Source organism: Canis aureus, chromosome 11 (assembly GCF_053574225.1).
Source record: "Canis aureus isolate CA01 chromosome 11, VMU_Caureus_v.1.0, whole genome shotgun sequence".
In the NCBI taxonomy this organism is placed as follows: Eukaryota; Metazoa; Chordata; class Mammalia; order Carnivora; family Canidae; genus Canis; species Canis aureus.
The window spans coordinates 7,900,937-7,918,555 of NC_135621.1; the positions used below are offsets into that span (position 1 = coordinate 7,900,937).

A 17,619-nucleotide genomic window follows, 5' to 3' on the forward strand; every position below is an offset into this window, starting at 1 on the left:
AAGGTTGTAGTGGCCACAGTATAAATTGATTGATACATGTTGTAGTCCATCTCCCATAGGAGAGAAAATGATATACTCTTCAAGGCAAGTTTTAGAACAGTATTGCCTCTGGCTGTGATATAATGATGTTTCTGAGAATCCTTTTTTCTGGCCTCAAAACTTAGCTGATGAACCGTCAGTTCTACTACATTTATATTTTACTTTCACTCTAAAATAGGTAGTATACATTTGGATGACCCACTAATGTTAAAAATTTGTAGTAGATACAACTTGCACAGTGGTCACCAGCACAATTCTTTTTCAGTTCTTTATTAAAAGGGTTATTTGTTTAGAAAAAAAATAACATGCTCTGCATTTGCATGGCACTTTATCATGTTTAGGGGACATTTTTATTCTTAAGATTTCTCATTTGATTTCTCAGGAAGATGTAGATACTTTTGTCCTTTATTTATAAGAAGGCTGTGTAGCATGTCATCCACTCGGTAGGTAAAGAAGCTGAGCCCATCTGATTTCTGAGCTAGTGTTTTTCAACTGTCCTCATGATGAGGATGGTGATAAACCCCTGTCTTCTTTCGCAGTCATAGCTGTCCAAGGATAAAGTTTTTAATGATCCCTCCTGCTTTATCCTCATGATTATGTCCTAGATGTAAGCATCCAGTTAACAGTACTGAAAACCATTAGAGAATACCAGCTGCTAAGACTTTGGGCGAACATCCTGAAGGCTGCTATGTTCCTGAAATTTTTTGCTCCACATGATGCTTGCTCATTTTAGGGTACCCCCAGCTAACTTGTCCAATAATGCGTTGCAGTTGGTGTGAAAGGAGGGTTCAGTTTGGCCTAGTAATCACAGTGTCACACTCTTAGCTCCCAGAGGTCCTACTATGTCCTCAGTTACTGTGCAACAGAAGTAATCCATTGACCTTTGAAAAACCCGGTTATACTTTTTTTTGGTCATTTATTCATTTGTCAGACATTTAATGCATAGTGTTGAGAATGTGCTTCAAACATTTTTATTTACAAAGAGCTTGCTGAGGAGATGGCTTACATTAATAATAACAGTAATGATAACTCATAAAGCAAAACTATGTACCAGGACTTATCCTAAGTATTTTGTGTATCTTATGCTACAAATTCCTTTTTGTTTTCCTATAGAAGATATAAATTAAACTTGCTTAGGCTTATTGCTTTTTTGTTTAAACAGCAAAAGAACATATGGAAAAACTTGTATTATTGAAGAGTAGAACACACATCCTGTCAGCAGTTTACATGATATATGTTTCCTGCCGGAATGAGGATGGTGGGATAGTGCATAGTGCTTTCTAAAGAGTAAGGGTAAAAGATTAACCATGTTAGCAGATCACTTGCCTGTGTTTTCAGGGTTGTAGACAGAGATTGATGGTTTATACTATTAGTTTTTCTCTAAAGAACTGCTTTTCCATTCTTTTTCTCTACTTCCCATTAAGAATTTTAATTTATTACAAGAATTTTAATTTATTTAAAATTAGTAGGTTTTATTGGTTTGCCCATAACACTAAGAACAGGAATGTAATTTGTAAATTCTCATCTTAGATTTAAGAAATAATATTTTAAAAGTCTTATACTTTTTAGGTAACTGAATGTGAGATATTTCTGTCACTTCTGGTGAAATTTTTGGATGCAGATAAACCACAGTGGCTACGAGCTGTTGCAGTAGAATCAATACACAGACTCTGTGTGCAACCTCAGCTATTAAGGTAAAACCTCAGCAATATTTTGTTAAATACATAAGTTAATATTTGCTAGTAGGAACAGTTTAAGTATTTGTTCCCAAATATTAATGATTTCTAAACAGAGAAAATTGAATATTGTATGTATATGGAGGGGTAGTAGTGTGAGTATGGAAAACAACTGAGAGATGGGCAAAAAAAATATGAGTAGTAATTGCTATCAACCCAAATATATTGGTTAATATGGCCAAGATGTTCTCAGTCTGAACCTTTGTACTAACTTAGTAAAATCAGGTGTGAAGTTTTAAGTATAGCATTCAGACTGGTATATCAACATCACTTACTATAAAAAATGTTAAAATTTTTTAATATGTTCAAATATTTTTCTCAGAAACATTTAAAATTTTACAGGTCATTTTGTCAGTCCTATGATATGAAACAACATTCTACCAAGGTTTTTCGTGATATCGTGAATGCTCTGGGATCTTTTATTCAGTCGTTGTTTCTTGTCCCTCCTACTGGAAATCCTGCTACAACAAACCAAGCTGGTAAAAGCTAATTCATATTTTGTTTTTATATTCTGCTGTGTGTGATTTACTATATTCACTATTCTGAGAGGATATTTTATAGAAATTTTGTGACTAGAGAAATTTGGATTACCTAAATGTAATATTCAGTCTCATTGAGGCAACGGTGTTTATCTTTCCAGAATATGTTTCCTTCTCTGATATACTTTGTTTCTCACATAAGAATAAGACTTTAGATACTTATCCTCATTTTAGAAGAATCTTCATTTTGGGGCACCTGGGTATCTCAGTCAGTTAAGCATCTGCCTTCTGCTCAGATCATGATCCTAGGGTCCTGGGATTGAGCCTCATGTCTGCTTCTTCTCCCTCTGCTCCCCTCTGCCTGTGCTCTCTCTGTTGTTCTCTCTCTCAAGTAAGTAAATAAAATCTTTTTTTTTTTTTTTTTTTTTAAAGAATTTTCATTTTGTGCCTCTCTTTAAAGAATCTGGGTCACCACCTTAGGAGGTCTATTAGTCTCTCTCTCTCTCTCTTTTTTTTTTTTTAACATTGTATAAAACTTTATTATTTACAAATGTCATTTTGTAAGTGGTGAGGTCTGTATATCTTAAATTTCCATCCCAGGACTACAGTTTTGGCATAGTAGCACTGTGCAAAAGCTACTCTCTGCTTATTTTTTTTTTATAAATTTATTTTTTATTGGTGTTCAATTTGCCAACATATAGAATAACACCCAGTGCTCATCCCATCAAGTGCCCACCTCAGTGCCCGTCACCCAGTCACCCCCACCCCCCGCCCACCTCCCCTTCCACCACCCCTAGTTCGTTTCCCAGAGTTAGGAGTCTCTCATGTTCTGTCTCCCTTTCTGATATTTCCCACTCATTTTTTTCTCCTTTCCCCTTTATTCCCTTTCACTATTTTTATATTCCCCAAATGAATATATCAGTCTTTTAACAAAATAGGTAAACTTGATTTAAGCTTGTTTGGAGATCAATGTATGACTTCTTGTTTCTCTTTGCCTTCTCTGTCTTCCACTATTTACTATCTAATTAATGGTTTTTAATTCTTTATTTTCACCTCTGATAAAAAGATGGTTTAACGAAAGGTATATTAGAAAATTTTCTTTTTTTTTTTTTTTTTTTTTTTAAGATTTTATTTATTTATTCATGAGAGACAGAGAGAGAAAGGCAGAGACACAGGCAGAGGGAGAAGTAGGCTCCATGCAGGGAACCTGACATGGGACTCTATCCCGGGTCTCCAGGATCATGCCATGGGCTGAAGGCAGCACTAAACAGCTGAGCCACCCAGGCTGCCCTATATTAGAAAATTTCTTGGTAGTTTTTTATTAGTACCTTTTTTATAAAAAAGGAACTGGTGTTCTAGGGAAATAGATTTTCTAATAGCCAAAACAGGATTGATAAACTTATTTATTTGTGCAGTATCCATTCCTGTAGAACAGTTTTTTAATTGCCAGATATTTGAGTATTATTGATTTGTAATTAGTAAATTGGTATCTTTGCTGTCTTCCCCCTTATTTAAAAGGAAACAATAACTCAGGTGGCCCTGTCTCAACACCAGCTAACTCAGGAATGTTGGGGATTGGTGGAGGTGTTACTTTGCTACCAGCATTTGAATATAGAGGAACTTGGATTCCTATTCTGACTATAACAGTACAAGGCAGTGCAAAAGCCACCTAGTAAGTAGTAGTTTATTTTGTAATAAATGATGTCATTGGGACTGTTTTATCTTAAAATCTTTCTCTCTGCGTTATGCTTTGAATTTTAAGCCTAGTAATGCAATTTGAACTAATGCAATTTAGAACTAATTTTCTCTTGTCATATTTTGAGAATTTTACCAAGGATTGGATTTTGTTTCTTTTCTTTTGTACTGTTTGTTGATGTGTTAGTGTTAACGGCATTGTGAAACAAGATGTGGTTTCTTTACCTGAGGACCTATTCAGCTGCTCTATATGGGTTTTTGATTTAAATATATGACTTTGGATTTAGATCTTCGAATACTGAGTTATCAGAAGCAAATTAGTTAACCATTTGTAAAATCTCAGTTTCTTCACCTAAAAAGTGAGAGTAATAATATATCTACCTTTCAAGATTTTATAGGTGAGAAGAGTTACTTTAACTGTGTAGCTAATTATGTTTTTAGAGTTTAACACACAGTACTTTTAGTTTAATTAACTTAAAGTATTTAATGGATTACATACGTGTTATTTTTTTTTAAGATTTTATTTATTTATTCAAGAGAGACACAGAGAGAGAGAGACATAGGCAGAGGGAGAAGCAGGCTCCATGCAGGGAGCCTGATGCGGGACTTGATCCCGGTACTCCAGGATCACGCCCTGGGCTGAAGGCAGGCACCAAACCGCTGAGCCACCCAGGGATCCCAACATACGTGTTATTTTTATTGTCATTAGCCATTTCAGCTTAACAAATACATATTTGACAGTGTATTGTTGATTTTTCTTGAGTCAGAGTGAACAACAGTGCTACAGAAATAAAGCAATTAACCCTATGTAGATTTAACACTACTGCACTTACTGTGAGGCAGGCAGTCAACTATACATTTTGAATGCTTGGCATGTATAATTAAAACACTCTTCTAATGATTGTAAATCAAAACTCAAAGTGTGAAGCACAGGCTCTGACTTGTTTGTTTATTTAAATTTGAGTATAGTTGACACATGTAAGTTTCAGGTGTATTATACAACATAATGATTTTACGAGTTTGTACATTATGTTGTGTTCATGACAAATGTAGCTGCCATCTATCCTCTTACATCACTGTTACAATATCATTGACCACACTTCTTAGGCTATAACTTTTATTCCCATCACTTGCTCATTCCATAACTGGAGGCCAGTGTCTTCCACTCCCCTTTACCCATGAGCCCAATCTCTGCTCTCTGACTAGTTAAATGATAAATTTATATGATATATTGGTCTGCATTGTATAATCATTGTATTTTGCCATGCAGTTTTATTCTGCCTAAAATTATAAAAGTATAGAATCATAGAGGACTGAAATGTTTAACTAAAATTCATTATATTCTTACTCATTTAAAAGATACTAAAGTTACCTAGTCTCATAGAAGCTTTTGCTTGCTACAAAGGCTAGTGACTCAAGTATACTAGAGGATCAAATTTAAAAGAAATCAGATTTCTAGCACTGATGGAGATGATAATCTCATTCATTTCCCCCACCTCATTTTATAAATTGAAAAAACCCAACACAAAACTTACATTTTAGAGAGTGAGATAGTAAAGTTTCAAATAAACATATAATATCACCTTGGGTAGTGGTTAGTTCTTTGAAGACAAAACAGTTTAAGGGGTAGAGAGTGACCAAGGTAGAGATAGGGACAGAAATGATCTCTGAGGATGTAAGTTTGAGCAAATATATAACTAAAGGGAGATAGTGAAGATGTATGCTTGAGGAAGACAAATGACAAGGGAGTAAGTACTTGGCAAAGTTGTATGAATAACTTTTTAAACGTTAAAATGGAAGCTTGAACCAATTGTTTATTGATAATTTATTCCTTATCAATTTAGAGAGTTGGATTTTAACTAGCTCTGCTAGTAAATACTGTTATTTTGAATACAGCACATTATTTTCACTTGAATACGAAGTTAGGACTAAATCTCTAAAGGAACATAGATTTTTCTTTTTTTTAGTGCTATAAACACTGAGATTACTCACCTCTGAAGTCAAAAATAGCTAAAAATATTGCTTTTCTTTTGTACATGAATTAGTATGTTTCCACTGAAGCCTCCCTTTTGAATTGGCATCTTTCATTCATTTGTTATGAAATTCAGTATAAAGTTATTTTCACTTTTTTCTTTGAAGGCATACATATAAGTCTCCATTGTGTATTCTGTTCTTTTATTGACTTTTTAAGTATATAATCATTTGAAAACTTAAGTGATATACAGACGGAAGCAGTTTATACTAAGTAGTGTTGACATTCTTTCTAATTACACAATGGCTGCTTTCAAATTTGGGCTTGTGAGTTTTGCACCTTTACCTTAAATTTATAAATACTTTAAAAAATGGGTTACATTTTATCTGAAACTGGAATTTATATATTAGTTCTAATAAAATAGCACTGAAATATCGAGATAAGACACTGTTGGCTTTGTTATAGGCTGTGGTATATAAATAAAAATAAGCATAAATCACCTTTTTCTCTGAACTATTCTAACACTTAAGAGTCTTTACCATAGAACCTAGGGATTAGAGTCTTGGGTATTTAGGATTATTTTCTTTGTTTTAGATGCATTTTCTCAGTAGATCATTTGCTCTTTGAGAAGAGAAATTTGAAAAAAAAAAAATGCTTAGCACTCAAAGACTTAATGTGTGGCTCTAAAAGGCTCGTTGGCTTGGCAATAATTAAACCCATAAACTTTACCTTCCTTTTTTGAGCTTAGATCTCTTAATCAATAATATAAATATATTTTTATTGATTACCTAAATTTTAAAATCCTCAGAACTGGCATATACCAGGGGTTAAATTGATAGGCTTTAGAGTCAGACTTGGGTTAAGAACTGTTGATTGATAACTGTGTCACTTTAGTCCTTGTTTCATCATCTGTATCTTAGGAATTTCATGAGGAGTTAAACAAGAAAGTATACATAAAAAAATCTCTTAGAGTCTCAGGCCAAGAGTAATTGCACAACAAATGATATTTATTTATAGGTGTTGTTTATTCTGAGTTTTGCATTTCTTTATAAATTACCTACCTGCAATCTTGATTATGATTCAGAGACTGTTAGAACTTGATTTTTTTTTTTAAATTTTTATTTATTTATGATAGTCACATAGAGAGAGAGAGAGAGAGAGAGAGAGAGGCAGAGACATAGGCAGAGGGAGAAGCAGGCTCCATGCACCGGGAGCCCGACGTGGGATTCAATCCCGGGTCTCCAGGATCGCGCCCTGGGCCAAAGGCAGGCGCTAAACCGCTGCGCCACCCAGGGATCCCTGTTAGAACTTGAGGTTGGAAATCTCTTTTATTGAGTTACTATAATTAGTGATTTCAATTTTATTTTTGATATAACAATAAAGCAATAACACCTTTAATTCCAGGACTTCTTTATGATCCTTGATGATCTTTCTTTATGAAAGAAACCGCATACTGCTTATCAGTCATTCCTGGCTCTCCCTTTCCCATTTTCCTGCCAGCCGCTAATCTACTTTGTTTCTACTGACTTACCTATTCTTGATATTTCTTATTAATGTAATCATGCAATAAATAATCTTTTGTTCAGGCTTCTTTCACTCAGCATATTATTTTTTTAAATATTTATTATTTATTTATTCGGGGGGGGGGGGCGGGGGCAGAGACAGACAGAGGGAGGAGCAGGCTCCATGCAGGAAGCCTGACGTGGGACTCGATCCCAAGTCTCCAGGATCATACCCCGGGCTGCAGGTGGTGCTAAACCGCTGCGCCACTGGGGCTGCCCCAGTGGGGCTGCCCCACTCAGCATATTTTGAAAGTTCATCTTGTTGTAGGATGTATTAATACTTCATTTCTTTTTATGGCTAAATAATACTCCAATTTATGGATTATTTTATCTATCAGTTGGGTATTTGGATTGCTTCCACTTTTTGGCTTTTAGAGATAATGCTGCTATGAACATTTGTGTACAACTTTTTGCTTAGACATATGTTTTCATTTCTCATAGATATATACCTAGGAGTAGAATTGCTGAGTCATATATTACTCTATATTTAACTCTTTGAAGAACTTCCAAACTATTTTCCCAGCTGCTTTTACCATTTTACATTCCCACCAATAGTGTATGGAGGTTCAAGTATCTCCACATCATCAGCAATACTTATTATTGTTATAGTCTTTTGATTATAGCCATCCTAGTGGACATTAAATGTTGTACTGTATTTCAATTTGCGTTTCTCTATATATTGATAACATTGAATATCTCATTAGTATGCTAATTGGCCGTTTATATATCATCTTGGGAGAATTGTCCTTTCAGATCCTTTGCTCCCTTTTAATTGGGTTGTCTTTTATTATTTAGTTGTAAGTGTTCTTATATATTCTGGATCTTTAGTCCCTTACCAGATATATGATTTGTGAAAATTTCCTATTCTTTGGATTGCCTTTCATTTTCTTAATAGTGTCCTTTGAAGCACAATAGTTTTTAATATTGAATAACTCAGTTAATCCATTTTTTCTTTTGTTTCTAGTGCTTTTGGTATCATATCTACCAGATCATTACCTAATGGGAGGTTGTGAAGATTTTTGCCTGTGTTTTCCTGTAAGAGTTTTTAGGTTTAGCGCTTATGTTTAGGTCATTGGTTATTATTATTTTTTAAAGATTTTATTTTGAGAGAGAGCAAGCACGAGTGGGTAGAGGGATAGAAGGAGAGGGAGAAGCCGACTCCCTGCTGATCAGGGAGCCCTATATGGGGCTTAATCCCAGGACCTTGAGATCATGAGCCAAGTGAAAGGTAGACACTTAACTGACTGAGCCACTTAGGTGCCCTGGTCATGGATTAATTTTGAGTTTTTTGTATATGATATGAGGTAGAGATCCACCATCATTCATTTACATGTGAATATCCAGTTGTTCCAGTACCACCAGTTCTTTTTCCATTGAATTATCTTGACAGATTTCAATTTTAAGAAATTTAAAACCATAACTCCATATTTGCCATGACTTAAGACAAAAGATATGTTACCTTTCCTTTTGAAAGCATTATTCTAACTATGGAGTAGAAACTGCTCTAAAATTTGACTTTGACATATTGATGCTCTGAGTATTATTTTTACCCTGTTGGCAGATTGTGTCTGAGATAATAGATAAGCTGCATATCCCATAGTAATACATTCTCAGTGTGAAAATATCTTCCTGTTTATAGAATTGATTTGATTTTATAGTACCTTAATTTGAAAGCACCTGAGTCCGAGTTTGAGAAGTTTTATCATTCACTCAGTCGTACTCTGTTTTATATGTAAGTATTTCTCTAATACCAGCAGTTAAAATATTGACATATTAAAAAAATATTGACATATTTAGCGTAAGAGATGAAAAGGAAAGTATTAAAATAATTAGTTATGGCAGTGGTCAGGCCTTAATTTTTCTTATCAGTTTTTAGAATACTGAGAAGGGATGCCTCCTCCAAGTGAAATAAATTCAATAATGTCCATTCACTTTTGGTACTTTGTCACTCTTAACTTCTCTGAACTACAAATTATGGAAATACTTTTATATATTTTCATCATCATGGTTTTTAATTAGTGTTCTGATTTTTTTCATAATTTCAGCCTAGAGATGTTGGACAAAGTTGAGCCCCCAACTATACCGGAAGGTTATGCTATGTCTGTGGCATTCCATTGTTTGCTTGACCTTGTACGTGGAATCACCAGTATGATTGAAGGAGAGTTAGGAGAGGTTGAAACAGAATGTCAGACTACCACTGAAGCAGCCTCTTCACTAACACAGTCTTCAGAACAGCAAGAATTACAGTCAACGTCAGACCAGATGGATAAGGAAATAGGTATATGCGATGTCTGTAATTTTAATTTTAATTTTGAAATAATTTGAAATTATAGAAAAGCTGCAGAAATACTCAAGTTCACATGTATCCTTCACCTTGATTTCCCAGTTAATACTGCCATATTTGTGTTACCATTTTATTAAATACATCACTGCACTTTTTCCCTGAATATTCTCTAATATTAATATGCAAATATTAATATTACTCTCTAATATTAGAGAAGTTGTAGACATGATGCCCCATTACCTCTTAATACTTTAATGTTTTCTTAAAAATAATAACAGTTTCCTAACATAACTACAGTACAATCCCATCATAAATTTAGCATCAACCCAGTATTATCTAATCCCAGACCTCATTCAAATTTTGCCAGTTGCCGCAATGATGTTTTTTATGTTCTGGGACCACATGTTGAGTTTACTTCCACATTGCTATACTATCCTTTAATCTAGAACACTTCCTTATTATTATTATTTTTTTTGTCTTATATGTCCTTGACATTTTTGAAGAGTACAGGTTAGTCAGTTTAGGTTTGTCTTTTGTTTCCTTATAATTAGATTCAATTTACTCATTTTTGCTAGTGCTATCATAGAAATATTGCTGTGAAAAAAAAAAAGAAATATTGCTGCATTATATATTTAGTGTATCAACACAGCAGGAGAATACAATATCGGTATGTATCATTATTGGTAATGTTAACTTTTATCATTTGGTTAATATGATGTCTGGCTGGTTTTTTCAATGTAAGATTAATTAGGAACTTTTGTGGAGAATATTTTGAGACCTCTACTATAAAAGAGAGCTTTCCCTTCTCCCCCATTTTTTTTTTAAATTTACTCATTAAAATTAATATGGATTCTTGGATTTATTTTATTTGAAAGGTTACAATATGATTATCATTATTTGGTTTAACACTCAGATTGTTCCTGATATGGCCAGTGGGACCTCTTTCAAACTGGCCACTGTGTTCTTTTATCATTGTCTGAGCACTGCCTTACTATCTAACAAAATAAAATGTTCCTAGCTCATCTTTGATCTTTCTTGTCAAGCCCAGGAATCAGTCATTTTTCATAGGAGCTCTCGCTCCTTTTAGTTTAATACTTCAAAACTAACACATGGGCACTAGTGTGCTTCTTACTACTTGAAAAGGAAATACACTCATACACATGCACACATAAGCACATACTCTCTACATTTTAAAAACATTTGTCTAAAAATGTCTTAAGTGAGGTTTCTCCAGTTCTGGTTTAATACCACAAGGCTTATTTTAAACTTCCCATGTTTGCAGTTACGTTCTTCAACAGTGTTCAGTGGATTTATTCATTTGCTTAATTCCCAGTGTATAGAAACCAGTTTTCTGGCTGAACAGCTTATTACACTACATTCCTAGCTTGTCACAGTGGCTGGAAGCCATTGAAGGGGAAGGGAAACGGAACTTGGATTACCCATACATAAATACATACACACTCATACACATATACAGCTATCAGTTAGCTTGTGTACTGAAAGATCCTACAATGGATATTTTAAGGCAACTTAGTTTAAAGACTTTTCAAATTCTGAAACTCTGGTGTGGTTGTTAAGTTTCATTTATTCAAATGTATTTTAAATTCTAATGCTTTAGTATTTAGTAATTGAGTTGCTGATGGAATATGTAATAAATGACTTTGGGACGTTTTAGAATGAGATGTTGTCAAATACTATGCTATCTATAATGATCATGAAATATTGCATGTTTTTGTCCTTTAAGTTAGTAGAGCTGTTTGGGAAGAAATGGTGAATGCCTGCTGGTGCGGTTTACTTGCTGCTCTCTCACTCCTCCTTGATGCCAGGTATTAAGTCTTTATAATTTTTATACTGCATGTGGCAGTTAATTAGAAACAAACATTAAAATAGTTACTTAAATTGGTCCTAAAATTATTTCTTAATGTTAGTTAAACATTATTCTTTTTTTTTTTGCCACCTCCCCCTCTTTCATCCTATTCTTGCCCTGCTCCCCACAAGAATAGTTGTCACGATGTTTTAATGGAAAATACAATCCTAAAATTACAGAATGCCTTTTTCACTTCACCCTTACTACTACTTTTACAGTGATGGTAACTATCAATCTCTTTGATTTTTTTTTCCATAATGACAGAATTTAATGATCCTGAAATGCTTAATATTTTAAGTTAAATCTTTGAGTGCATGACCATTTTCTTCTATGACGAATATATGTATTACATATTGCTTTTACTCAGTTAAAATTTTCAGGTATTATATTGATTAAAGTTCTTTCTTAAGTATATTGATTTCAGTAATATTTTTGTATAGATTTTCTTATAGCTTCACTGAATACTTAATTCCCTGTCGTGTTTGCAGTATAGTTAAATACAAATTAATGATATTAAATAAAATACTTTATCTTTTCAGCACAGATGAAGCTGCCACTGAGAATATTTTAAAAGCTGAACTGACTATGGCTGCTCTTTGTGGAAGACTGGGCCTTGTAACCTCAAGAGACGCCTTTATAACTGCAATATGCAAAGGTTCCCTGCCTCCCCATTATGCTCTTACTGTACTGAATACCACCACAGCAGCTACACTGTCCAACAAATGTAAGACTTTAACTTATTCACAGTTTTATTCATCTAGTGGAGTGATAAGGTACGGAGAAAAGATTATACAAATTCTGAGTTCAAGCCTCTGCTGGTTCACTTATTGACTCTGTGACCTCTGTGAGAAGTTAATGACCCAGAGCTTCAATTATTTACATGTCTTTAAAACAATGGGGGTACAGGGAGAATAATTATTTTATTTTATTTTATTTTATTTATTTTTAATATATATTTTTAAAGATTTTATTTATTTATTCATGAGAGACACACAGAGAGAAAAGCAGAGACACAGGCAGAAGGAGAAGCAGGCTCCACGCAAGGAGCCCAATGCGGGACTCGAACCGGGAATCCGGGATCACGCCCTGACCCAAAGGCAGGCGCTCAAGCACTGAGCCACTCAGGTGTCCCAAGAATAATAACTTTAAACAATAATTCTGAGGATAGAAGAAAATAAATCTGAAAGTCTTTTTTAAACTATATCATACTGTTGAAATGGTGGTTTTATTTTTTTTTTTTAATGGAACTAGTAGAACAATAATGCAGGCAACCACTTAGATTAACATTCAGTTTTTTTTCTTGTTGAATACTTTAGAAACACTCAAGCTTGTCACATGTAATGTGTTTCAAAATGATATTTAGTTTTCAAACCAAAAACATGAGAATTGGCCTCTAACTTTAACTAGAAAAGTTCCCTGGGAATACATGTTAATAAAATAATGTGTTCTGATTCTATTTTGCTTGTGAAGAAGTCTCTCAAAGTCTTTAATTTAAAAAAGTTTTGTAGGAAATTACTTTAGTGAGATGCCTGGTTGACTCCGTGAGTTATGGTCTACCTTCAGTTCAGGTCATGATCCCAGAGTCCTGGGATCGAGCCCTGCATTGGGCTACCTGCTCATTAGGGAGCCTGTTTCTCCCTCTCCCTCTGCCTGCTGCTTCCCCTGCTTGTGTTCTCTCTCTGTGTCAGATAAACAAAATTAAAAAAAAAAAGTAGTTAAAAAAAAGAGAATTACTTCAAATTTGTTTGTCTTGGCTTTTATACCTCCTGAGTTTTAAAAATGTTTGCATATAATTGGTAACTAAATAAGTGTCATAATTGAACTTAGCTTAATCAAATTAATGTTTTTAAAAATAATATTACTGGGGTGCCTGAGTGGCTCAGACAGTTAATGTCTTACCTTCAGCTCAGGTCCTAATATCTGGGGCCTGGAATCAAGCCCGGCATCAGTTTCCTGCTCAGCGGGGAGTCTACTTCTCTATCCCTCTCCCTCTGCCTCTCCTTCCTTCTCATGCATACTCTCTCTCTTTCTCAAATGAATAAAAAACAAAACAAATAAAATATGACATTAGTTTAAATGCAGTGTGAGGAGTATATATCTTAATTATTTAAGCTTTCCTTTGTTTTCTAGCATATTCCATCCAGGGTCAAAGTGTTATGATGATAAGTCCATCAAGTGAATCTCACCAGCAAGTTGTGGCAGTGGGTCAGCCTCTGGCAGTTCAGCCTCAAGGGACAGTAATGGTAAAGCATTTTTCTTAACTTGGTTGCCAACTAATTATCCAGCACATTTTTTGCACTTTTCTTTTTGTGTTTGCCAAATTTTATCATTATCATTATTTACTTTCGTTTACCTGGATGATTGATACCTTTAGAAGACATTAGCGATTGACATTATCATGAGCAATTATGATAACACAACTTTTTTTCCCCCTAAAGAGTAATATATTTCAATCATCTTTTTAATAGTAACTATCACAGAAGATTATCTCCAGCCAAGCAAGGATCATGGCTATAATATATATCTTACAAATACATTCTGAAAAAATATAACTAGAATAAAAATAGTTTACATGGTTTCCATTTGATATAGAATAACTTTGATTTCTACAAAATGTTAATTCGAAGGAATCAGAATAAAAGGAAAGTATAAACTGTGATCTAGGGGATCCCTGGGTGGCGCAGCGGTTTGGCGCCTACCTTTGGCCCAGGGCGCGATCCTGGAGACCCGGGATCGAATCCTACATCGGGCTCCCGGTGCATGGAGCCTGCTTCTCCCTCTGCCTATGTCTCTGCCTCTCTCTCTCTCTGTGACTATCATAAATAAATAAAAATTAAAAAAAAAATTTTTTTTAAACTGTGAGCTGCTATTTCTTCTTATGGTACTCTTAAAACATATTATTTTCCAGTATATTACCAGTAGTAAGGACCAAATGAAAAGAAATATATTCTCCATGTTGATGATAATAATGATGATGATGGTGGCAGCTAATATTTATTGAGTTTTGTCTTACCTGATTTATTGCCCTTAGCTCTTTACATCCTAAAGTAATGATAGGTAGAGAGGTTAATTTGTTATGATAGTTCTATGACATGAACTCAGCCAATGTGACTCCAGGCCAGTGTCAAACTGTCTTTTATACAGTTAAGAGTTATATTCTTACTATATGTTCACAGGTTAATTTTCAAAATCATAATGTAAACTAATATGACATGATGCCTGTTTATATATATACTTCTTTAAGGGCCTTTGTCTTAAAGTAGAATCTGTAAGCTTTTATTTGTCAAAACTCCTTACTTAACCTTCCCCATCTGGAATCTCTTAAATGAGACATTCTAATATATATATGATAGCACAACTTTTAAGCAAATTAATTTGTTCTATACCAAACTATCCAAACCCATTTTTAAAATATTTTTGTTTTTTTATTTAAAAAAATATTCGAATATGATAATGCTGCTTTACAAGAATGCAAAAACAGTTCTTACAAATATATCTTTTTTAAAATATACATAGCTCACTTCCAAAAATATCCAGTGTATGAGGACTTTACTTAACTTGGCACACTGCCATGGAGCTGTTCTTGGAACATCATGGCAACTTGTCTTGGCAACTCTACAGGTATGTTGTAGGCTCTGGGTCAGAGGTCAGTATTGTTTTTATAGCTAAGTGCTAATAGAGTAAGCAGTGCCTATTGGTGCGTTGGGCAGGCCTTAAAGAATAGACAGAAAGTTTGAAGAGGGAAAAGTTAGAAAGGAAAAAAGACATGGCTTGTATTATACAAAATGATGGAATGCTTCTCTTAATGGCCTAAGTTCTATATCCTGTGCTTGGTATAAGAAGTATTTTATATGAATAGTAATTGCTAATTTAAATTTAGTTATTGGAAACCTTCTGATTTTAATTTTAGTTATTAGAAGTTACTACTGATTTTTAGTTTTAGATATTAGAATTTTTATAATTTTAAAAATTTCTTTGTTTTTTTCCTTTAATTTAACAGCATCTTGTGTGGATTCTGGGATTAAAGCCTAGTAGTGGTGGTGCTTTGAAACCTGGGAGAGCTGTAGAAGGACCCAGTACAGTAAGCTCTAGTTAGTCTTACTCAATTTGTGCTTCCTGAAATGTTCATACATTACATTTAATTGTATTCTTCTCTTAGGTTCTAACAACAGCAGTGATGACAGATTTACCAGTGATTTCCAATATACTTTCAAGATTGTTTGAAAGCTCACAGTAAGAATCATTTTTTAAAATTGATAGATATATTATTAGTGTGTATTTTAGATCAGAATGTTTTATTTCTTCATTTTCATTATAGGTATCTTGATGACGTATCATTGCATCATTTAATAAATGCACTTTGCTCCTTATCCCTAGAAGCAATGGATATGGCCTATGGAAATAATAAGGTGTGATATTCTGTTTTTCTGTTTTATATATGGTACATTATTGAGTTAAATAAGGTGATCTTATGATCTTAGTATTTTGGTAGTGGGACTAATACTTAACTTGCAGGCTACCTCAACTCTGTTGAGCTTTTACCATTTATGGTTATTTGTTGAAGGGGGAGGAAAGAGGACATAATGTGGTTTGTGATATGCTTTATATGTATTATAATTTTAAACTATGTCCATTTCTCTTGGATACTGAAATTTTAAGAAACATTTTAATAAAGAATAAAGGCAATACCACGTTTATAAATGAGTTCCATAAGATGTCACAATAATATTTGTAATTACAATTTATGATTGGGGCAATACAAGATTTAAATCAAGCAATATATATATGTCTCAGTTTTTCTTGCCTTCGTTGGGATGGAAAATAAGGAGCTAATCATTTCTTTCTAAAGGTAATGATTCTCCCTACCTTGAAAATTAAATTTTTGCTTTGTTCATTGAATGAATAGAAGAGTAATTTTGAATATTGACATTCAAGAACATCTCTTTCTGTACTCAAAATATCATTTTGTATTATACTTGGAAAGCACAGGAATATATGGATTGATTTATACTTTAGAAATTATTTAAAATAAAATGCTTTCTCTGTTTAAAGTAAGTATAGTGTAACCATTTACAAGTAAGTGAAGAAGATACCCAGAACATGATTAAAAAGCAGAGAATTTCTAACTTGTTCATATACTTGTAAGTCCAAAATTATATTGCTCGCCTAGTCCTAAATTATAATTCTTTGTACTCTGGTTTGTTATCTGTAAGACTGATTTAAAGAGTAACTGATAAGGTCAGTTTTGTATATTATAGCACATAGCTAGAGAATTACATAAACATTCAGGTGTTTGAAAATACATACTATAGTTTACTCCAAATTAAGGTGAGAGTAATGCAAAATATAGGCAAGAGTAATACAAAATATAGTGTACGGCAAGAGTAATACAAAATATAGTGAAGTAATCAATTTCTTGATATCTTTAATAATCCTACATCTTTAAGATGGACTCTTAACACACAAATATATTTTTAATAGAGTACCTTAATAGAATCTGAGCAAGTTTCTGTGGTAATATCTTGAGAATTTATGTATTATTAATTCAGTAACCACAGTATCAGCACATGATACTCTGCTAGGAAATATAAAGAAAATAGACGATTTTTACTTGCTAACAGCATGTAAACTACTTGGCTCATGGTTAAGTAGTAGTTAAAGTAGTATGAGTTTAGATAAAATCATAGTTACTAAGTGATATGAAATTTATTTTCTGAATCCTTTATGTCCTGTTATGGAAGATACTTTTAGTGCATATTTCTACGAGAAGAATTAAGATTAATCAAGATAAATTAGTTTGTGATTGGACTTGGATATTGAAGGAATGGTATGAGTTAGAAAAGGGCAGGTTTGTGGAAATCAAAAGAGAAAAATGTTACAAGAAGTCAAGAACAATGAAAATTGAGAAGAAATAGGAAATTTGATTATTACTAGTTTATAGTTAACCTGAAAGAATTCAATTTCAAGAGAGTGGTAGGAGCAGAT

The 17,619-nt window shown here is 33.6% G+C and overlaps 1 protein-coding gene across 3 annotated transcripts in view; it reads left to right on the top strand.

The window, feature by feature from the left end:
• MON2 (MON2 regulator of endosome-to-Golgi trafficking) overlaps positions 1-17,619 on the top strand; it is a 105,309-nt gene that overhangs the window by 39,840 nt on the left and 47,850 nt on the right. For all 3 annotated transcript variants that reach the window (XM_077913643.1, XM_077913644.1, XM_077913645.1), the window contains exons 9-19: positions 1,609-1,733; positions 2,118-2,254; positions 3,773-3,926; positions 9,529-9,761; positions 11,512-11,593; positions 12,174-12,358; positions 13,765-13,877; positions 15,151-15,255; positions 15,635-15,715; positions 15,794-15,867; positions 15,953-16,043. In XM_077913643.1, the coding sequence (XP_077769769.1) occupies positions 1,609-1,733; positions 2,118-2,254; positions 3,773-3,926; positions 9,529-9,761; positions 11,512-11,593; positions 12,174-12,358; positions 13,765-13,877; positions 15,151-15,255; positions 15,635-15,715; positions 15,794-15,867; positions 15,953-16,043 (1,380 nt within the window). The remainder of the gene's footprint in view (positions 1-1,608; positions 1,734-2,117; positions 2,255-3,772; positions 3,927-9,528; positions 9,762-11,511; positions 11,594-12,173; positions 12,359-13,764; positions 13,878-15,150; positions 15,256-15,634; positions 15,716-15,793; positions 15,868-15,952; positions 16,044-17,619) is intronic.